General features: G+C 39.3%; 1 protein-coding gene across 1 annotated transcript in view; it reads right to left on the bottom strand.

Annotated features, from left to right (window-relative positions):
* LOC121951323 (cadherin-12-like) overlaps nucleotides 1-14911 on the bottom strand; it is a 109686-nt gene extending 94775 nt beyond the window's left edge. Inside the window, exon 1 of the mRNA XM_042497600.1 lies at nucleotides 14606-14911. Within this exon, the coding sequence (XP_042353534.1) occupies nucleotides 14606-14911 (306 nt within the window). The remainder of the gene's footprint in view (nucleotides 1-14605) is intronic.
* Nucleotides 14912-16803: the final 1892 nt, after the last annotated feature.

Genomic DNA, 16803 nt, shown 5'->3' with positions numbered 1-16803 from the left:
CAGTTTGGGAGTGGTGTATTTTGGAGTGTACCTTGAACCTGCCCATATCTGTCCCCAGATTTCTGGATACAGATTCATTCAAATTTAGACTTTTGTTTTGTTTTGGTTTGGTTTTTGGATTAATTGGCTTGAAAACCACCTGTTATGGAACATGTTTATTTTATTTTTTTTTTCAGGTCATATATTGTACTGCTCACTGCAGTGTGTGCATTTAACTCCACTGGATCTGTTTGACTGTATTACATGCATACAAACATATCAACTAAACAACAAGGTCACAGTGAATTTTCCTTTAATAATCACTAGCTGTCTGGGAGGTTTTCCTAAACTGCCAAAGGATCTTCATATCTTCATAATGAAAGGCCTCATTACCTTTTATATGACAAATCCAAGTCATTAGTGAACTCCCGTTGGTGGACTGAATTGGGACATGTGGAAATTATCTATAGATGAATAACAATTTGTGGCAGTTTGTTCCAAATTGTACACGAAACTCTCAATTGTGAAATTGGATTTTGAGCTTTTTTATGTAAAAATGATCAACTGTAACCCTGTGAAACCTGGATTGACATCAGTTTTCAGTTCAGGTGCCTTTCACAAGCTATTGTCCCCTTTGAAAAGTGAGCAAATTGGTTTGATTTCTTTTGAAAAAACAGAGAGAAAAAAAGAGCAACTTGGCAAAACAGTCCTAAAAATTAAAGAAACTTGACCTAAAAAAACCTTTTAAATATAGGGGGGATTATAAAAAAATAATCAAGAAGAATAATTATAGATATCCATAGGACTATATCTATGATTATTTTATAATATCTTTATATTTACAGTTATGTTACAGAAAAAATATAATAAAAGTTTTTTGCCAATTTTGGGCCCATGTCTTGTTAAATTGCTTGTTGCCTTCCCCCTATGTTTTTGAAATAAATCAAACTTTGCTCAGGTTTTAAAGGGTTACTTGATGTTTATAGGTGAGCCTGTGTGTTGTATTAGTGAGCAACATTCCCTGCAACTGAGACAGACCGCAAGTCATGCAAACAACTTTAATATGAAGGATAGTTAACTAATGACTTTCAATATTTCACCCTGAAAGGAATGGATCATTGCATTAATAAATGATATTCAATAAATTATTATTATCAGCTTCACACAGCAGCACAGACAGCAGCTCTGACACATATCTAATTAGGAGTCTCTCAAAGCAGCAGCATCCTTACACCAACTTACATCACTTCATCTCACTGTTTAATCAGCGTCATCTATTCTTTGAGTCAGTCAAAACAGGAGGGGACAGTGATGAGCTGGACGCTTGTGGAATGATTTCAGAAATGAATCCTGATATTTTGTGCTGACTTTGCTAAAAAAAAAAAAAATTAAAAAAAAAACCCCAGCTATCCTGGTTTTGATTGGGTACAACACAGTAGAATGATCACTTATTCAAGAGTATTTCAAATGTTTATTGTGCTTTAATAAGTGCACGTATTTCTCACTATGATATATGTTGCTGTTGGTAGTTCTACATGTGAATAATCTTGACTTTAAAGTCATGCTTGCTTGTGATGAATGCTGATGACCTGACAATCTGACCTGGAATGCTCCTTTAGTTGAACAGTCATGGCCTGCAGTGACAGATGGGAGTGCCACTGCAAAGGTCAGGCAGTCATATGTAATGACAGATAGAAGGTAATATATCTCTGCCCCAAAAGGCCACAAGAGCTGCACACACATCCTGCTGGGAGACAAACAAACTCAGTGACTGCACCAACACAACCAACTGTGCTGTGTTAGGAAGGGAACCATAAGGAGAAAGATCTCAAATTAAAGCCATTGTGTAACTTGGGTTTATTTATTTATTCATTCATTTCTGTTTTATGCAACACATTCTAAAGTTGTCACATACCACCACTTGGCCAGTGATCTTTCACATCCACATATGATGTGCGGGTATTCTCATGCATCTGTTGTTGACATTCAGGGATGGTGTGTCAATTTGAATTTGTCCTTTTGACTCTTTGAGACCTGGTTCTACATCAGTTCTCTCTCTTCTCTCTGCTGCGTTAGGTTACCTGAAGTACATATTTATTAGAATATATATATATTTTTCATACTAGCACTTTTTCAGGTATTTTCTTTTTTTTGTTCTTTTGCCTTTCTTTCTTTTAATTTGATTTGATTTTTACAAATTCTTGAGGGTCATTTCTTGTCAAGTTGTTCATTGGTTTCTTTCCGTGTTTTTGACAGAAATCAAGCCGATTTGCTCTGGCTTCAAAGGGTTAAAGACAGTGTCTTACAAAATACAAAAAAAAAAAAGAAAAAGAAAAACAACTCCTGCTTTTACTGAAAATGTAAAGTGTCTGCTCATTAGAAGCTTACAGTTTTTAAAAAAAGCACATTGGTAAAACACCTTGTATTTATATGAGCAACATTGTTAGGTTTAGAAGAAACAAAAAAACATCATGGTTTGACTTAACATTCACACAAGAAGTGAACATTGGCTCCTGGCTGAAAGTCCGGGGTCTTTTAGACCTATCCACCACCCCTCCTGCCCACTCTATAGGGACTTTTTTAGATTTTTTTATTACATCATTACTGGAAGTGTTTTAAACTGACATCTATCATGCCAACGCTAAAGGTTGCTTTTGGCGTGTCTGATGCCAAAATCACTGACCAAGCGGTGGTATTTGATGAGTTGGGAATAAGAACTGACACTTTTATGCTGCATGTTTACATGTTGTAGATTAAAAATCATTTATGATCCAAGGTCAAGAAGAGATAAACAGGGTGAGGAGGAGAAGACAATCCACTAACAGTGCTAACATCAGTAGTTTATCTTAAAGAAAAATCCACACAGTTTAAGACAAATAACCTGTAGTATTTTCTGTGAGCTGACTTAAACCCATTGGCAGGTCTATGAGTAAATAAATAAACAACAATGACCAATAATTTTCCATTTTCATATTGCATTTGTGGGAAATTATTACAATTGTGAAAGCTTAAGATTTTCACCTTCCCACAACCGTAGCAAATCCCTGCAAATGTAATAGTTATTAAATTTGTGGGAAATGTATTATATTTGCGGGATTATTACAATTAAAGCTGCAGATTTGTATTATGTTTGTGGTCTATTACGTTTGTGGGCTGTTATTATATTAATGGGTGTTACAGGAGAGTTTTCCCTTTGATGAAAGGACAGTTATAGATTGACAGGAAATGTGGGAGGGGGAACGATACACCACAAAGGGTCACAGGCCGGAATCAAATCTAGCCGCTGCAAAGGCATCAGCAAATGGAACGCACAGACCACCATGTAAGATAGAAGTTACCCCAGTTGGCTCAGATATCAACAAGATGATCTGTCAAGGTCAGACTTCAATTCATTCCACAGCCAGCTAGTTCCACTCATCCACAGTCAAGCATGCAACAAGCACAACTCGCTATTTAGTGAGATCAGGGTCAGAACATACTCTCACCACCAACAAACCACTCCAGAATTCACTGAGGACCAGACATAGACCACATTCAGACAAGAACAGCCCTATGTAGCCCGGTCTGGCCTGACACTCTTGTCTCACTACAATGATTCTCTGCGTTGTGTTGTGTAGAAGGATGAAACGGGGACCATAGCTCTCTTGCCACTGGAGCAGGATTTATTTGCATGCCAACTCTGCACAAAATGAAATAAATTCAGTAAAGCAACTTCATATGACTGGGTATAAACATGCACACCTCTCCTCAGCAGGGCCACTAGCCATCTGAACTAATGCATGTTTTAATACATTCATACAGTTATTTCACAAAAACATAAAGAAAAATACATTTCAATATTTGTCTGATCGTATAGTGTAATTTCCTTTTGACAAATTCTGACTGTAAAGTTCCTTTAAAAGACTATTTTTATACTCAAGAGGGGCCATTTTGTTTGTTTTATAATGATCAATATGAATTTAGACACATATTATCAAAAATACAAAATCATTTGTGTTAAATAAAAAAATGAATACATGAGATAAAAAGCAAACAAAAGAACTCACATACGAATGAAAAAATTAGTGTTCAAAGCAGGCCCGGTCACCCGAACACTGCAGGTAGGAATAATGGAATAGGAATGGTTCTATTTTGTGGGTTTTCGCTCTCTGAACTGGGGCCATGATTTGTTGCATTGTGCTGTACTTTGCATATTTATTTTTACAATAAAATAACATTTGTAATACCATTTTCAGATGTTTTTAATGTCACTGAAGGCAAAATCATAACAGTCAAATCACTGTTTTGCTTGACAGACTCCCTTTCACAAAAATACATTTTTCTCAGCTTTCTAGAAAAAAAAGTGGTCTTTTTGATGAAACTAGCCTCTAATTTCAGATAAATCAAGAATGGAACAAGGTGCAAACAAACATTTTTTTTCCATGACGAAAAAGAGAGTTTCTTCTTTCATTTGAGCTATTTGATGTTTTCAGAGTCTTTTTACAAAACATTCTTTGGGTCTTGAAAGAGGACTCAAAATGGCCAGAAAAGCTGGCACAAGCCACTTTCCATTATATAATAGCACTGACACTCAATGAGTTAAGAGCTGGATAACACAATTTAAATACACACACACACACACACACACACACACATACAACTTACATAAACACAGAGTCCTGCTGGGCTTATATTCTGGAAATACAACCTTATTTGTCAAAGATGACCTGTGAAGACACAGGTCCTGTGAGCTTCCACCTCAACCTCTACCGAGAATATCTAGGTTGTCTGTGTGTGTGTGTGTGTGTGTGTGTGTGTGTGTGTGTGTGTGTGTGTGTGTGTGTGTGCACGCATCCGCAGCACATGACCTTTGCACAGTCTCCAGTCAGGGTGCAGTGAATATGTGCTGCCCTGACTGAAGGAATGGTTCCTGTGGAGGTGCTCTGAGCATTTTACATTTTCTTCCTCACAGTCTTCTTCACTCCCTTACTGCTCTCTCCTTTTTACTTCTGCCCTGCTCATCTTCATATGCCTGTCTGTAATTCAAAACTGAACAAAAGGTTCCTGAATATCTTCATTCTATTAAGATTTTAAAAGCTTAATAGAAGTTTTTGGGGTACTGTCTTGTCCAACAAGCTTACCAAAATAAATTCCAGCAAACAGTGCCTTGCATTTGAGTATTTAGCCCCTATGCAATTTTCCTATGTTGTTGCATTACGACCTGCAATTTAAATGGATTTTACTGAGTTTTCTTTGAAAATGACCAACACAATATACAGTCAATTTAAAATAAGAAAAGTTTTCCTTTATTTGAAAGGACAAGGGTCAAGGCTAGAATTGTACCCTCAACCCCTGCAATGCGGACATAGCCTCTACCTACTGAGTTACTGGGCGCCCCACCTTGGCTACTTGTTAACTTACAAGCTGTGCATGTGTTACGTTGTAATTGTGTTGATCCTTTGGTCTGAGCAGGACAGGTCTGCCATGATCTTCTCCACCTGGCTGCATCCACAAATCCAACCAGAGGTTTAAGCACTAAGAGCCCCGACTCAAACTCCACGTGGCATAAGGTCATCAGATTCCCTCTGCCACCCTCCCTTCACGCAGCCCTGCCTCCTCTGGTGATAATCAAGCTGTGACCCTGCGTTTAGCACCAACAGCAGATTAATCAGGAACCCGAGTGGAGCCGAGTTTACTCAGTCATACAGGCTCCCCAGGCCTTGCACGTGTCACCCTTCCACTCTGCCGTGGAGGACTTTACAGCTTAAACATGTTTGCATGTTAACTTACCCTCTCTGCTCCTAACAACCACAAATATGTATATTCTCAATCAAAACAGCTGGTGTTGTAACAATCATGCACACCTATCAGCCTGAAGATGTCACATTTTATACATCGAAGATGTCAGTGTAGGTAATGTAATGTTCCAAGCTCATGCTTCTAGTTCAGCTGAACAGCTCTGAGATCTTTTCATGGAATTTGAGGTGAGCCTACTGACAGTGACAAAAATGCTCCCTCCTCCACCTCCACATACCTAAACTATAGAATAAGCAGCCCTCAGACCTTGCTAGTTTGCTAAGCTCTTTACATCAGCTTATTTCCTTTCTCTGTCCTGGTGTGTGTGTGTTGTTTTTGTTTGTTTGTTTTGTGCATGTGGAGTCACCAGTGTTTTAAATCTGTGCCATTGATAAAAAGAAAGTCACAAAAAAACAAAGGAAAGCTGGGGTGAGGTCCTGTGAATCCAGTTGATATTTACAATAAGTGCTTTCAGCCATGAGGATACAACCAATGCCTTGTAAGAATCCTGCATACTCAGAATTTTACCCTTAAAATCAGGATATCTGTGCATCACCAGCTCCAGATTTCACTGTTGTACCATATTTATGGCAGTTCAATTGCAGACACATCTCTGCCATGAACTGTTTTTACAGTTTTCTATGTGAATGATACCTCACGTGTCCTTCACATTTGTTTTCAAGAAATGAATGACATAAAACAGTCCAGCTCGCAGCCCCTTGCTGCATGTCATCCCCTCTCTCTCCCACTTTCACACTGCTGATCTGTCCTATCTAATAAAGGCAAAAATGCCAAAAAATAATCCTAAAAAAATAACAAAAAAAAAAAAACAAACACTCTATGCTGTGATCTCTGGTGGAGCATAAAGCATGTGTGCTGCCGAGGCGAGTTATATTATATGCAGCTAATAAGTCAACTCATTCACACATCACTGTCAGGTGCTGTGCTCCCTCACATGGAGTGACAGAATGTAACAAAGTGGAGGAAGCATTTGCTGAGTATCAGTTCATTATTTCATCATCATGATAATGTATGTGTGAGTCATCCACCTGATGTACAAACGCTGCTGGAGGTAAACATTACTCACTTAAACCTTTATGGTAAATGAATCACAGATGACACAGGAAATGCAGTTGCATTACAGCATGACTCCAGACTGTTTAGTTTACAGAGGTATAGACTTTATTAACAATCTCATGGTTCCAAAACAGAAAAAAGTCTCATTCAATCACCTCAGCCATTACATCATCCAAACTGTTCTATGATCAGGCTAAACAGTGACTGCAGATTGAGACTTTAAGGAGCAAGATAGAAAAAATGATGTGAAAATCATCATGTATTAAAAAATTACCCTAAAGAGACAAATAGAGGTAGCTTCCACCCTAACCTGCACCCAGGATATGATTTCAGTTGGACTAGCTGTAAGGATCTTTCTATTTAACCCCTTAGAACCTTGATCCAAATCAATTTTGTTTTGCTTCATTAGCTTAGCAGGTTAGCAGTGGGAAGATTATCAAGGAAGCAGAGAAACTCTGTTCAAACTTGTCATCTGGACCAAAAGAACACATTGCAGTTTGAGATGTTTTGGCAGGGGACTTTTGTCTGCTCGAGAGTCCAGGCTGAAAACTGAAGGGGGAAGAGCTTCTGCAGTCAGGTCCCATGGTTCTGTAACAACCTGGCTGAGGAGATAAGGGTCACTGTCTTTGTTTAAGTCTCTCCTAAAAACGTACTTCTATCAGAAAGCATCCTGATTTCCTGAGTTGCCTCTTTATTTTATCGCTTGCTTACTGATTTTAATTGATTACTTACTTACTGATTTTTTTTTTAATTCTCCCTGTGATTAAAATGTGTGATTTTATTGTAAAGCACTTTGTTATTGTGTTTTGAGAGGTGCTATATAAATAAGGTTTATAATAATTATACAAATAATAATAAGAAAAAGAAGACAGAAGAAGACATATTATTTTTATTATTATTATTATCACTACACATCCAAATATAACATATGTAGGGTTTTAGAAAAAATAAGTGCAGCCTGCAGGAGAACAGAAAACTGTTCTCTTTCTCTCTGACATTAAACTGGATATACGTTGATCTAGTAGGTGTCCTGTGATAGTCCTACTTGCCCAGTGACAGGTGGGATAGTTTCAGCCATACTTGCTGTTGGCTCTCTTGTATGTTATTTCCAGTAAAGAGTCATACGTATTAAAAGTGTGTTTTCCGATTTACAACATTGGAAGACAGCGATTAGGCTGCTAATACATATTTCAAGTGTTTACATCTCTCCAGTCTGATCCCAAGCACGCAGCGACCTTGTTTTGTTTAGATGAAGTAACAGAGGTGCATATTTAATGGCTTCAGTGTGGACAGAGAGCTCTGGTGTGTGATAGTTTGATACTCACTTTCTGTTGGGACACAGTGTCTGCTGAGTCATCTGTGACACTTGGTAAAATTCAATTAACTGGTCTGGTGTGGTGTTTAGTTTAGTATCAAACCAGTCTGAATTTTTTTACACCAGCCCAACCCTACTTGACACCGTATTTCTCAGGGACATAGTACTGATCAATACTTTCATGCATTTCATTTCTTTACATTCAGTTTCATTACAAATAAATCACTGTTTGTTGAAGAAAATACTTCACCTGTGAGCTGTGATGTTTATATGAGGCTCATACTGTATATCAAAAGGAGACATGTGCAGTGGAGCTCTGATAGTATTGATGTGCTGATGTGTGTGAAGCTGGCAGAGCTGGACAGAACACAGCTGCTGTGGACAGGAAGCAAATAGTGTCTGCACTACAGCACAAGGTGCTGGCATTGATTATAAAGTGCTGATTGGATCAGGCATGACCTGAACCTCACAGACTGTTGTTGATTGTGAGAGCACAGCAGAAACAGACAGACGTGTTACTGAGTGGACACATTGGATCTGAAGCATGTCTTTTTTTCTCAATAGAGAAGCACCTATCAACATCGGCAAAAGTTGTATGGAGTTTGGACTGAATGCAGTAAACTGCAAGAGGATCCCCACCAATTGCATACGCTGAGCTGCCAGTCAGACCATAGGGAAGAAACGAAACCGAAAGTGCCAGATGAAGAGAGGGAGGAGAGCTGGCATCAAGGCGAGACTAACCCGACTTGGACCGAGAGCTATTCCTCTACCAAGCCTTCTTCTGGCTAATGTCCAGTCAGACGAGTTGTGATTGAGGCTCACTCAGCATCGGGAAATCAGAGACTCTGCGCACATCTTCACAGGGACATGGTTAACCCCTAATATCCTGGATCAAGCTGTAGCACTGAATAGACAGACCCTGTTGGGAGCCATTTGCACACAAAATGCAAATTCAAAAAATGCGCTGCAGGAATTGGATGATGCCACTAGCAACAACATGCACAAGGAACCGGATGGAATTTTCATAGTAGCTGCTGATTCATCCTTCAACTCCAAAGATGTAGCAGGATCAAGGACAAATGAAATTTTGTTTTGTACATTTTTAAAAAATTAAAAAAAAAAAAAAAAAAAAAAAAAAAAGAAAGAGAGATAAATCTACCTTCTACCTTCTAGCTCAAACTCCACTGTACCTGCTGCTAGCATGGCTTAAGGATCCTTCTCTTGCTGTAGCAGATTGGTTGTATCTATGTATTCAAGCTTTGGGGACTATTGTCATGAGAAATCATCTGGTTTTTTTAATTTTTTTTTTGTTGGGTCAGAACAACTGAACAGTTGGTATCAACACTGACTTGGCTACGTAAAGAAAAAAAAAGAAAGTCCAAAAGAATGGTTTCAAAAAAGGGGAAACTTTGGACCAAAAAACTGTGGTGTAAAAGACCCAGTGTAAGGCACTTAGGATACTTTGAAAAACATAAATGGCCTTCAATTCCTAGAGCTGTAAACATAAAAAATACACCAACACCTATCGGCTTGTGTCTTCATGCCTAGCTTTAGTGGATCATAACTTTAATCAAAGCATTAATCTGCAGATGTTGCATGTTCAAATTGAGGCCAACCTTCTCTACAGATGTAAGTTTTGAGCCATGACAAAGGCCCAAACTGCGTCCTGCAACAGAAGGGCTTGATGTATTTAGCGGATTTCCAAAAAGCTTGCAGCCCCTTCTGGCTGCTTCAGAGGGGTGAGGAGTCAGGTTTTTTTTTTTTTTTTGGACAATTGTGAATCACTGGAACCACAAGAGGTACTTAAGCATACAGTCAAAGTAGATAAGATAGTCCTTTCAAATAAAGGAAAATAGATAGAGAGAGAGAGAGAGAGCAAAGATATAACAACCAAAAACAGAGTATCACAGTCTAAATGTGATAGCCTGTTTATATGTAGACTATATACCATGTATATGTGACTGTATGCATATACCAGTACCAGTATCTGTTAACTATTAATTGTCTCATGAAATTGTGATCATTACACCACATTAATTGAATAATGCATCCATGACTTAAACAAGCTCATCTAAAACCATAATTAAATGAATCTAGGCTTGTCTAATAAAAAAGACCAAGTGTATGTGTGGGTTCCGGCTTGCGAAGTCTTCATCCAGGTCTTGATCAAGTTCACTGAATAAAGACACCAACAACTGTCAATTCTTCAGCTATATTTCAAGAACTAAGACTTATTATTACTCAATCAATCAATTATTCAACAACAGTCAAATGAGGCTAACTCAGTTATCAACATATAAGGGAACAGCCTCTCAGCACATCAAATCGCACACTGTAATGTTAGCTCATGAGCTGCCGCCAGTCTATTGAAGTGGTCAAGTTGGTGGAGTTGTTGCAAAGATGTCTGCAAAACTGATGACATCTACAGAGCCGTTCTGAGCTCCACTTTATACTGTCAGGGACATCAATTGGAGTTGGTGAGGGAAATAGCTTCTTAAAACTAACTCTGACTCTTCTCTCGCGAGATGATTAGAAATAACACAGCAAAGAATATTTTGCTGTCTTGGCTGCAAATTATTTCAGATCTCACTAAGATTTTAACGTGGATTTCAACAAAAAGGTGGTGATTTTATATATGTTAGCCTGTTTGACAGATTCTTCAATTACCAAACTACTTTAACAATGACTCAATTATTTCTTGAACTTGAACTTGAGTATTTTACTGAGAACAGGACAGCAGACAACTTAGATTGATGCCACTCCTACTGTCCCAGCAGTCTATTCCTCAGCTCCAGTATATTAGTCCTGTCCCAATATTTATGACCCTGCCGTCAAGTGTGACACTGTATAGAGCAAGGCCATTATTTCAATGAAGAGTGTGTCTGCACTGTCTGCTGAGCACGCTTCCCTGATTCTCAGACAGACTCCGTAGCCAAAGGTTGACCCTGGATGTCCAATGACATTGAGTCAATCATGTTTATGAGCTCACAGCAACACCGAGTTTTTTTTTTTTTCTTGATCCTAGATTTAGAGTTTCTTCTGAGGCCACAGAGGCTAAGATATTAGCTGCCAAGATACTCCATCAGTGCTTGTCGGGAGGTCTACATGATGTGTCAACAATATTGTTGTCAAGGCTTTTATTTTAAAACAGCAACAGGAAAGGTTGAGTATTTGTATTTCCTCATGTCTGTGACAGATTAAGACATTGAAACTGTAGTGAGAGGTGGTATAAAGTCAGTATGACTATCAAACGACCATGTTCACTGTCTATTTCTGTTGAAAACTGCACACATCATGTGGAAAAAATGGTGACACTCCGTTTCTCTAGATGCAGCAGCACTTGAGCAGCACTGTAGTGAAGGCAGTGTGGCTGCTCTGACCTGTTAACATAAGCACTGCGGTGGTCATACACTGCTCAAACAAGCAGTGTAGCTTGGGCATAAGGCAGCACAGGAAAGTGTTCAATAAGCAATTATTCAGTTGTAGCTTTGGTCTGTGTAAGAGATGCAAAGAATATTTTCAAGTTTCATTTTTAGTAGTTATGAAAGACATAACGACCATTTTTTTGTCTGGTTGGGGAATCCAAGACTTAATTGTATCCCCAACTTCTAAAAACAAACCTATACCAGCTAACAAAATAATACTGTGATTGTATTAATCCATCTAATATGTGGTATTCCAGGATGCAGCTTTGCCGGGTGTGCAATGATTTATCCTGCACTTATGCAAACTATGCACATTTGTCTGTGTATTGTAGAAAGACCGGTAAGCTCCATGAGCTTTGGGTACTGCTTTCTGAATGACACAAGAAGCCTGAAGCCTGCCTGACTCTCCAAAGGCACTAAGCCTTCATATCGTTGGACAATTGTAAAACTGGGCCTACATGCTTAAGCGGACAGTATTAAAGCCTGGAGTGTGCCATTTCATATTTCTACAATTCTCATTAATTCATTTTCTTAACTGCTGCTTTAATCACAATAGATATGTGTTATATGTGAAAAATGAGATTTCTCCATGTGTGTCAATTGACCACTTGTGATCTGATCTTACTTCCCTGCTCTAAATGCAAAAACCTGTACATCATTTCCATTTGCAAAGACCAAATGCTTTGTTATTTTTAACTGGTGAAAAGTTTGTCATGCCATCACCACATTTACAGCATTAATATTTTAAATGGGTATAAACATACTTCACTGTAGACCTGCACGCACACATTCATTTGTTCGCCCCCACCTTGCTCCCCTCTCTCTCTCTCTCTCTTTCTCTCTCTCTCTCTCTCTCGCTCTGTTTATCATTAGACCAGTACACAATGTGGTCTCTCTGCCTCCAGCTGGTGAGACACACAAACAGTGAAAAGGCTACCTGTTAGCATCACACAGCTAACATTACATAATCGTAAACAAACCATAAACATTTCAAGCCATTTCGATGCTGTTGTGTGCTGCTTGAGGCTATTTAACAGCTGCTATTGTGTTGGCTTCTGCCAACCAGACATTGGTTGAACTGACCATCCTTCTACCAGCAGCCAGCAACAGAGAGTATGCTTATCTGGTGGGTGACATCAGTTGAGGAGGCACTACTTCAACGTGGCTCAGGAAACATCTATAGACATGCTCTGCTGCAATATATGGCTGAAACCATCTCTGATACCCCTTTCCCTCCAAAAGTAAGTGCATGCAGCTTTTTTCAAACACAATAAAACTTGCTAAAAATAGGCTATAGACTGCTTTCTCATTATAAGTAGGGAAGCTGTGTACACAGCTCTGCAGCAGATGAGTATGTCTTTCTGTGTGTGTGGATTGTTTTGGTGTGTCCATTCAATGTTGGAAAACAGGTTTGTTAACAGAAGAAAGCTGCATGGACAGAGGTCTGTAAGACTTTGCAGTGGTTACTTCTTTTGAGATATCTCTTTCTTACCCAGTCTCTCTTTCAGACTTGGTGCAGACTTATTCAGATTGATGTTCGAGCACTGCTTAGGTGAAGATGGATAGTAAGTAGTAAGTAATAGCATAATTAGACCTTGCTGGTTAAGGAGCTGAAGTTAACGCTTTCACTTAGGTGTTGTGTTCCAATCAATGCAGATAAGAGATGGAGCCGATAAACCCCTGTGACAAGTCATTTGACCCGAGTGTCAATGTAGATTGTACACTCTAACACTGCAATATAGACGTTAGCACCGGATGATAGCAGCTTTTCTGTGCAGTGAGAATGAGGCTTGGATGTGGACTGAGTGATTGGATCTCAAGATGTGGTGAGCACACATTGGGTGCATTTAAACCTGCACTTAGAGTTTCCCACTTGTAATGTAATCACCTAGGACACATGTTAATAATGGTTGTAAACAGGCCCAGAGATATTATTGAATGGTTTGGCTGGATAAACTTTTTGTCAAAAGTGTACCCTGACTGGGTCCTTTGACCTCCAGTGTTGTCCTGAATGACTAAGCGATGCAGCCATTGATCATGGAGGCACTGTCTTCACAGAGAAGACTCACACAAGTTTGCATGTTCTCCCCATGTCTGCGTGGGTTCTCTCCGGGGTCTCCAGTTTCCTCCCACAGTCCAAAGACATGCAGGTCAGGTTGATTGGTGACTCTAAATTGCCCTTAGGTGTGACTGTGAGCATGTGTGGTTGTCTGTCTCTATGTGTCAGCCCTGCGATAGTCTGGCGACCTGTCCAGGGTGTACCCCAGCTTCCACCCGATGACAGCTGGGATTGGCTCCAACCCCCCTGCGACCCTTATGAGAACAAGCGGTTACAGAATATGACTGAAAACATGATTGTGAGATAACTGTGTTACCAAAGCCAAAGCTATAATTTCCATTGATGTTATGCAATTTCTCCTCTGTCAATAACATTCCTAGAAGCATGGTCATGGATGTTCAAAACATTAGTAGCTTTATTTCTATTGCAGCAGACCACACTAGCAGTCATTATTTCCAATCCAAGGCCACGTAGGCATGTTATGGAGTGATAATGGAAAGGCAAGCCCCTTTTAGTGGGAGCAGCCACCTATGAGGGATTTCTGGGAGGTGAATCACAGAGGAATTGTGGTTTGCGGATACAATGTTAAATGGCCATTGGCTTGACTTTCAAAATATACCATATGTTAATCACCACACAATATTGGTTAATCAAGCAAGATCACTTTGTATTTTTTCCTTTCACCTTTAAGTGGCAGGACTGTCATACAGTTTGTAGACATAAATCAAGTCTGAACTATGCAGGCAGAACTGATGTATTTTCAAAAACAGATGGTAAACAAGCAACGGAACAACAGCAGGCATTTCCTGTTTACTGAATTTAACTTTACAATCCTACTATGTGATTCTATGATGTTACATACAGCCTGTCTGTGTCCTTTCTATTAACCTTTTAATGGCCCCCTCAGTTTTAAAGCTGCACTACAGTTGAAGCTGGTAGACAAACTTTAAAGGTCAGATGTGAACATTTACTCACTTTCCCAACATACTGAGGTTCAGATCCCATGTACTCCTCCAGCACAAAGAACTGGTTCCACACCCATCCTCTTTTTGTACGCTGCACCCTCGACCTCCCGTGTCTCCTCAGCCTCGTCCTGCCCTCTAATGATGTCACTTCCTCCAGAGATGATCTCACAGGCTTAGCTCCAGCCCCTCCCCTAGCTGACATCACTGCAGCCTTCGTTTTGCTCTGGGGCAGAACCTTCAGGGGGTTTTGGGAGCTGCAGTCCAACAGGAAGCAGGAGCCCAGCAGAAACAGAGTGACATATTCCCTTGTGATCATCAGGGAGGATCGCTGGTAAAAAAGCTTGTGGAAAGTTCAAAATGCTGGTTAATCCCACGTTGGAAATAGACATGCATCCAAACCTGAATGTTCCTTGCAGGCGAGCATCTGATAAAGTGTTTAAATTCCAATCTGATCCAAGGTGATGAACGGAACTTGTAAACTTCCTGCCACTGCTGATGTGTGAGAGTTGCTGCAGATCATTCTGTTGGATGAAGCAGTGAACAGTCTGAGGTTTTGTGCAAAGGCTTGTGTTGAGAATAAAATGTCTTTGGTCTGTTTTTGTGATTTCCAGGTGATATTTGGAGTTTGTAGAGGAGCCAAGAGGACCACCTTTTCTTCTCTTCACTTCAGTCCTCAGATTATACACCTGCAATGAAAGAAAAAGATAATAATGTTATGCATCAAAGTTCATTACTGACTGTGGAGACATTTGACCATAAAACCAACTGTTGTCATGTCAACAAAGAATGTCTCATGATGACAGCTGTGCTACCTCCGTGACAAGTGAGCAGTTTCAGTGTCAGTGTCTTGATCCAGTGATATAACCTTTGGGTTGGTATTGGTGAGTAATATATATGTCTTTTTTTTTGCCGGAGGATGGGGATTGGGGATTGGAGCAATTTCTTTCAAAAATGTCAAATATCATTTTAGACAGCTTGGGAAAATGTTCAGATAACTATATTCATTCTCATAATTATGTATTTTAAATTATTTACAGAATATTTACAATTTTTAAGGATTTTTCAGGTCATCTCCTTGTTTTTTATGTTGTGTGTGTTTGTTTTCACTTTGTCATCGTTGTTTTCTGGTTTGTTTGTTTGTTTGGAGGGTTTTGGCTAATTTGGCTAATTTTCAGGTATTTTTCTGGCACAAAATTAATTTCTCCTTTCATTGCTCATTGCCTTCTTCAAATGTTTCTGAAAGAAATAAAGCCAATTTACCCAGGTTTCAAAGGGTTAATGGACTGAGTTAGGGTCTTGATGGCAGCTATCCTTCACAGAGTAACTGCCAGGCTGTAATATCAGTACATCTTCAACAAACTTTTTGCTTCATCAAAATTAATTATTAATCAAATGATTGGATTGGTCCTTGCCTCGACCCTGTGATGTCAGAGCCCGAGTGAAATGACAAAAATATAATCAAGATTTTTCCACTTGGGGCCAAAGCTTCATTTTGTCCAATAAACATAATTAGCTCAGTTCTTTACCCTTATATTAGCTGAGCAGGAAACATGCATCTGCTCTATGAAACACTGAAACACTGGAAGGGAACAGCTGACGCAACGTCTGCTCTTTCACATTATCGTCATTTATTCCAGACGTCTGAGAGTGATGTTTAGTGTTTACTCAGTGTGAATGACTGCTGTCACTGCTGCAGTCATGTTCACCAGCATATCAGGCCAAGGAGCACCGATCTCAAATCAGATTACAGGGTTCTAATTAGAGAAGGGCTTTCGCATGCAAAGTTGACAGCCTCTGTAAATTAGTGTGACAGCTGATGCTCGGTACTTGCATGTGCAGGAGTTGATGAAGAGGATGTTTGCTTACGCAGGACACTTTGTTAAAGTCTCATTATTTCTGTAATGCAATAGGACTGTCTTCTATTGTGTTGTATTATACCAAGAAATGAACAATTAAAGAGAAGACAAGACAAGAAAAGACAAGATGACAAGACATGACACCACATGACAAAGACTTGAATGTCCTGTTGGGGAAAATTTTCCTTGGCATCACTGCATCTTTGCAGTCATTCATATAATAAAAGTTGGAGCTGTCAGCATTAACACATTAATTGCAGTGTGATTTAGGTCCCTACATAACACTTTTTTTTATTTTTAATTGGGTCAATCACTAGCCAATATTACTGTCTTTAAAAGACTGTACTGAAAT

This window comes from Plectropomus leopardus, chromosome 12 (assembly GCF_008729295.1).
Source record: "Plectropomus leopardus isolate mb chromosome 12, YSFRI_Pleo_2.0, whole genome shotgun sequence".
NCBI lineage: Eukaryota > Metazoa > Chordata > Actinopteri > Perciformes > Serranidae > Plectropomus > Plectropomus leopardus.
This window is presented reverse-complemented; position numbering and strand designations above follow the sequence as displayed.